Source organism: Benincasa hispida, chromosome 7 (assembly GCF_009727055.1).
Source record: "Benincasa hispida cultivar B227 chromosome 7, ASM972705v1, whole genome shotgun sequence".
NCBI classification, from domain to species: Eukaryota; Viridiplantae; Streptophyta; class Magnoliopsida; order Cucurbitales; family Cucurbitaceae; genus Benincasa; species Benincasa hispida.
Window position 1 is genome coordinate 40566669 of NC_052355.1, and position 7247 is coordinate 40573915.

Below are 7247 nucleotides of genomic sequence, written 5' to 3' on the forward strand. Positions count from 1 at the left end.
TTAGTCTAATTGTCCATTTCGTTCAATCATATTTGAAGAAGTCTACATACGTTTCAAAATTAATGCACAATTTTCAAATGTAATCCTAATAAATAGTCTAAATTGTTTGGATTATGAAAATTTAACAGATTAACTGACTAAAATTATAAGTATTTATGGATAAGTTAGTGACTACAAGTTTTGTAGTTCGAATCTCCTACTCTATGTACTAAAAAAATGGAAGAGAATATTCAAGATTTAAATCGATATAATTATTAATTGGGATTGACTGATACAACCCTAAAAAATTATAAATATAAATTGATATTTTAGCTTAAATATACATACACTTAATCTCAAGGCAAATTCCAATCTTTAAAATTTTCAAGCATAATTTTTTTTAGACTTGAAAACTAAACGTATCTATTCTATTTTTTTTTTTTTCGAAAGCATAGAAATCAAATACATTGATTTTTCAGAATTTGGGAGCTAAAGGTAGTTTTCTCAAGATTCTTTCAAACTCATCATCTCAATCAAAATGAGGTCAAAACCAACCAATGAATAATTTTACTAAAATTTTATGTTTTATCTGCAATATATCAATTGGATGCCAATTACCAAAGATATGCATCTACTTTTTCCTCAGCTTTGTTGTCTACAGCATATAATAGTAATTTCCAACAATTTGTTTGAAAAAAAAAAACTACAAAATTCAACCATTACAATGAGGTGGCAACACGTCATTTTTTTGGCCCTCTATTACGAATATTTGCCCAGGCCCAAATCAGAAGATTTCAAAGGCCCAACAACAAGCCCAATGTTACAAATCAAAGCAAAAGGGCCCTACAAGCAGATGAGAACCTGGAAACGAAAACAACAGGATTTATTATTCACAGAATGGATCAATCGATCTAAGTTGATTCCATGGTGAAGAAGGCGAATCACAGAAAAACTAGAATCTTACCCTTCAAATTCAAGAACCCATTTGCCAGGACAGATCGAAGCTTTTCCCAATCGGCAACGACAAACCACTGACTTCAACCATCAAACTTCTTCCTCTTTCACTCTCTTCCCCCAACGGCTCCTGCTGTAAATTTTGCTCCACCGTGGAGGCCGAAACTCCGGCCGCGACCGGATCTCCATTAACAAAGACCTCATTCGCCTTCCCACTTCCATCCAACCCCAAAACAGTAACCTTCTCAACAATCAACCCCTTGTCCAAAGCAAACTGCCCCGCCGCAACTTCCGACCAAATCTTCACATGGCCTTTACTCTTCACACCATAAAATTCCACATACGTCGAAGTACCCTTTTCAATTTTCATCTCCGGTAACTCATCGTTGTCGAGAAACAGATTCCCTCTAGCCTCGCCGTCAGATTTGCCGGCGGGGAAAGTGATAACGAGGTTAAACGGTGTCGCTCGAGCTTCCTTAGAAATCACCCCACCCTGCTGCATCGGCAATATGGCATTCTGATATAAATGAACATTAATCACATGAAGTGGCGCATTGAGTGTCACATAACGCCCTTTCTTCGATACAATCACGTTCGTCATATTAAACAAATCGTACCAAGTCCCCGGTGGAAACAGAGCAGTGACCTCTGTTTTGTTCTGCTCCAGCACCGGAGAAATCATTAAGCTCTGCCCCAGAAGAAACTGTGTGCTAACTCCATAACATTCAGCGTAATTCGGGAACGAGAAGAAAATCGGCCTTGCAATTGGCGCTCCTTTGATATGAGCTTCAAACGACAAAGTGTAAAGATACGGCAAAATCTTGTACCTCATTCCCAATGCATTTCTAGCAGAAATAGCCACTGATTCCCATTGGTAAAGCTCCTGTCTAGGAGAATAGAAATTGGCATGATCTCTAGAGAAAGGGTAAAAAGCACCCACTTCAATCCAACGATTACAAAGCTCTTCTGTCGGCGCGGGATAAAACCCACAAATATCTGATCCCACCATTGGGATACCAAAGATACCAAAATTGAGAACTGTGGAAATGGAGTATTTCAAATCCTGCCATGTTCCTTGATTGTCACCGGTCCAATGGGCGGCGTATTTGCCGGAACCGACGAACGTAGATCGTGAGAGAACAAAGGGGCGTTTTCCTTCCAGCCCTTGAAGGGCTTCGTGTGTAGCAATTGCTTGCGAGAATCCGTAGAGACTGTGAGCGTCGTATTCCAAAACGCCGTTGTAATGAACGGCGCTAGTGGCGATTGTTTTGTACCCAATCGGAACTTGCAATCCTGATGCGTTGATTTTGTAAGGTGGGTCATCCCATTTCGTGTCCGTTATGTTCTTACAATCCAAACAACAAATCCATCCAGGACCAGTGGCATTGGGGCACTGTTTCCCTACCGGAATCGTGCATTTTCCGGTACAGAAATTGGAGGCTTCGTTCATATCAATCCAAAGACCGTTAACCGGAACGAGGTCGTGAAAGCGGCGAATCTCGTCGGCCCACCAGGAGACGGTGGCGGGATTGAGGAAGTCCGGGAAGTGGACGGGGCCGGGCCAAACTTGAGCCAAATAAGGGTGGCCTTGGTGTTTGATGAAGATGTCTTTGGCTATGGCTCTTTGGTAGACGGGATAAGTGGAATTGACGGCGATTCCAGGGTCGATTAAGACGATGTACTTCATGCCGGAGCTGTGGATTTTGTCGAGAAATGATAAGAGAGCTGGATGAGGGTAACTGATTGGATTGAGAGTGAAATCTTTGTGGCCGTCCATATGATCGTCGTCGTTCCAGATTACATCGAGAGGGATTTTGGCCTTTCTGTAATTCTCCACGACGTCTTCGACAACGGAGAGATTCCGGTAGCCCCATCGGCACTGGTGAAACCCTACAAATTTCAGTTCTTCACATGTAAGATTTTTGTTTACTGGTTACTGACATTTCAAGGATGAATATTCGTCCAATGATAAAGAAGAGTTATTGGTCGGGGCCGGAGGAATTTTGTTTCCTCACTCTTTTAAGTACCTTAATTGTGAGTTTGGATGTGCATACAAATTACTGTTGAACTATGAAGGTACGAGTAGCCAATTATTGTTAGGACAAGTACTCTTGCATTCTATTGAACGATTGCTAAAACAAACATGGGATACAAATTTTACAAAATTTTAGAGAAATAAATATTAAAAATATTTTTAGAAAAAAATTTGTGAATTCTGATAGTTATTTAATGGTTAATTTGTGTACTGATGGAACTTAAATTAAAATTAGTGAGTTCATGAAAGTCTTTTAAAATTAGTGAGTTAAGAAAGTCTTTTTGCTTTTTGTAATTCGGGACGTTTGTAGCAATGTGTTAGTAATTATAGTATTAGATTATTTTAGTTGGATTATGATAGTTTGCTTTTGGGTGTAGATTATTTTAATTTGGGTTATAATAGTATGTGTGTGAGATCTAAACTATTTTAGTTTGAGAAAATAGTAAACATGATAGCAAATAATAAAAAAATGATGAATGTAAAATAGTAAAAACCATAATAAATAGTAAATACGGTAGCAAATGGGGTTTTGAAATAGTGTTGACCGAAGTTAATTGGAGGTTTTGAAATAGTTTTTACTATAGCAAGAGGTGATTATTATATTTTGATGATAACCTTTGTCCCAAATGCCCCTTTTAGTTTTTGAAGTTTTGTAAAACATCTATACCATTCTTAAATTTCTTGCTTTGTTATAAAATTTCATCGATGTTTTCAAAAACTAAACCAAAGTTTAAAAAATAAAAAAAGTAGTGTTTGTTTTTAAAATTTGATTAAGCATTCATATAGTGTAACTTAAGAAATATGTAAAACAGTGGAAGAAATCGAAAGGAAATAAACTTAATTTTTAAAAACCAAAAACAAAAAATTGAATGGTTACTAAGCGTAGTTTAAGTGATTTAATTGAAATCAATTGGAGAATAAAAATTGTAATACATATATAAGCTTAACGTCCAGTTTGATAAACTTAAAATGAAATTCGTTAAAATTGATATAATATTACAAGTTTATAAGTAAAATGTGATTTTTCACAATTTTTTTTTGATAATTTACATTCTAGAAGAAAAGTTTAGTAATAAATTATACTAGTTACCATCTCAAAGATGGATGGTTTAAATCATATCAATTATCATCTAAAAGTGGGATTTTGTTTTGGATTATTTCTTTTACAAAATACATAATATATATATATATCAATAACCGTTCTTTAAATTGAAAAAAATACAAAACAGAGAGTAAAACAAAGCTTGAAAGGTTTCCTTTCCCCAACTTCCATTTGTTTTTCTAGATAGGATTTTAAAAGATTATAAATGCACTTGTCTTTTGCAATTATATGATTTGAAAAAGGATGGATTCATGAGCTAATCAAGTCTTTTGAAACACTTTTAATTTGGACCTCTAATTACTTTTAATTGAAGGATATATGTCCTAATTTATTGTTTAATGAAAATATTGACCATCATTAAATTTATTAATAAAATAAAAGTAAATTATAATATCTACTAGTATAGGCCTACAACATTAACTCCCTTCACATGTTGCTATGATTCCATGAAAGCTTACCCTTAAAAAAAAAAACCACTTTAGGGTATGGACCATCCCCATCCCCTTTCCCTTTCCCTTTCCCTTCCCATTAATCACCAAACCAAACCCACCTTTTCCCCTCCTCCATACGACACATCAAAACATAACCACAAAAACACTTTTGACAAAAATCACCTTCTTCACCTTCATACAATATCAACCTATGAGGTTATAATGCTTTCTTCCTAAGTTAGCTATTGCATCGAATGGTTAACATGAACATAACTCTGATAATTAATCTATACTTTTCTTTCTTTAGTTACAAGTTCGTTGATGGGTGAGTAATTGATTTTCTATTAAATTGTAGTCGAGAAAGTTAGAATTTAGTTTCTATGGTTCGATAAAACATTCATGAATAGTCCCACGATAGAGAGTATGTATGGGGATATTATCAAATCATAAAGACTATTTATGAGATTTTATCATATTATAAGTATTAAATTATAACTTTTTTTTTTTTTTTTTTCAAATTATAGAGACTAAATTTGTAATTAAAACATTGATTTTTCAAAAATATTTTGTATTGTTGGTTATACGTTTAAAAATGGAACGTGGAAATGGAATAGTATAGGTCTCATTTGGTAATTGGTGACCATTTTGTTTTTGAATTTTGGTTTTTGAAAATTAAGTTTATTTTATCTTAATTTTTTCTACAAGAAATCTTAATTAAATTCGAAAAATAATAATAAATTTAGAGTTGAGAGATATAGAAGTGTTTATAGACTTAATTTTATTTATTTTTTCTAAAAAAATCAAATAGTTAGGGCGTAATGATACGTACCGAGAGCCCAATAAGGCATGGGAGCCGGCCGGCCCACAAATGCCGTATACTGATCAACAACGCTCAACGGCGAAGGCCCTGCAAAGAAGTAGATATCAAAAACACCGCCAATTATCTTATACGTCAACGAATTCCCTCTGTAAAACACATCCATCCCATTGCTATTCAGAATCAAAACGCCGTGAGCCTTTGCCTCTCCGCCGCCGCCGTTCCTCAGGTCCATGTACACTGGGTGGGACCCGTAGAGGTCGGTGTTCAAAGTCACCGCCGCCACGTCGGTGGTGTAAAGAGTGTAAGGATCATTCGGCTGCAGTTTCATCCCTTTCGGCTGTGTGTTCTCTCCCAGCCCATACACCGCCGCCGTTTCCGGCAATTTGGTTGAAATTTCTAAATATTGGTCCTTAAACACCAGGCTGTTAAACGGGTCGGATTCGTCGGAACCCGAATCGAAAAGAGTCTCCCCATTTGACTTCCTCTTCACCGCAAAGCTAAACGGGTCGGCGGCATAGCTGAAAATCAGCTCCGAACCGGAATATTCTGAAATGGTTACGTTGTTTTTGGGGAAAACGATGGTACCTCTCGGCGGGGGAGGGTTTTCTCTCGGTAACAAATTGTACGGAACTTCCCATCGTTTCTTCTTCGCGTCTGTTATATGGACTCTCAAACGGTCCTCTGTTTCGTGCCTGTAAAAATCAAATGATTAAAATCAACCAAAATGAACCCAAAATTGAAAATTATAAACTAATGGGATTTCAGAATTTCAATGTACTTCACAAAGAGCTGCAAGAAGGTAATATCGGAGCCGTAAATTTGGGTTTTGGTTTTGACTTGGAGGAAGCCGAGAATGCCGCCACCGGGAGCCTCGCCGACGGAAATCAGCCGGTACCCATTGCCTATTTTCTTGGGCGGTACGACGGCGACGGCTGATTTCAGGCCGAAGTTGGAGAGAACAGAGAGGAAAAGGGAGAAAAGAAACAGAGCATGAAATGAGTGAACATGCAATGCCGCCATTGGAGCTTGGAGAAATATAGCACTGCAGTGTACTATTTAAGAAGACCAGAGGAAGATGATTGAAAATAAATATAATAAATAAATTGTCATTTTATTAAGATAATTTATTTTTTTCGGGTCATAAAATTACAACATTTTTACACAAGTTGTCTATTTTAGCAACCCGTGACATGAGATATTTGCTTCAAGTAATGTATAAAATTTTAATTCCATTTCTTTGCAGTTTAGATTTTGCAAGTTGGTTTCTGAAGTTGTAACCGTAGTCTATTATGTCCCCTTATTTTTAAAATAAAAATTCATTAATTTTAAGTGAAATGTAAGGTAGCTCCATTAACATTCAAATGAGTTACTAACCTATAGTGATTTGAATCTATCTCTATTGTACTAAAAATATTCGATGACATTTTATTATTTAATTTTTATAATGCATCATTATAGTAATTTATTTCTTTTTAAAGAATATCGCATTGATTAGATTTGGTGAGAGGCAGAGATGATTTGAGCACCAAAATATGCTAGGTTTGATATATCATAATTTCTAACTTAGTTGAGACATACTTGTTTGCTAAGATAATATTTATTATTATCAATGATTGGTTTGTACAAAAGTTAGAGAATGTAGCCTTGTCTTCTCAAGTCAAATTAAGTATATTAGAGAAAAAAAAAAAGTCAAATGATATATATATTTTTTTTCTTAATACAATACAAGTGGAGTATAAGATAAAATGTGTATGCCAATTATCGTTGATTTATGTTCATTTTAGGCCAAACAAGAGAAATCCACCATTAAAAAGAGAACTCGATCTCTCAAAAGAACACAAGTTTTATATTTTCAAAGGATAATCAAAAGCTTCTTATTACAACCCTAAATTAGTTATTTATAATCATATAAGAAAATAAGACAAT

General features: G+C 35.4%; 1 protein-coding gene across 2 annotated transcripts; it reads right to left on the reverse strand.

The window, feature by feature from the left end:
• Nucleotides 1–593: 593 nt before the first annotated feature.
• On the reverse strand, nt 594–6380 carry LOC120081604 (alpha-xylosidase 1-like). 2 transcript variants are annotated; one of them, XM_039036634.1, is made up of 4 exons: nt 6100–6380; nt 5331–6013; nt 944–2823; nt 594–840 (listed from the first exon to the last, which is right to left on the reverse strand). In XM_039036634.1, the coding sequence occupies exons 1-3, from the start codon at nt 6339–6341 to the stop codon at nt 953–955; spliced, it is 2796 nt and encodes a 931-aa protein (XP_038892562.1). In that variant the 5' UTR covers nt 6342–6380; the 3' UTR covers nt 594–840; nt 944–952. The 2 variants fall into 2 exon arrangements, with proteins under 2 accessions (XP_038892562.1, XP_038892561.1); XM_039036633.1 differs by having other exon boundaries at nt 594–2823.
• Between the last annotated feature and the right edge of the window lie 867 nt (nt 6381–7247).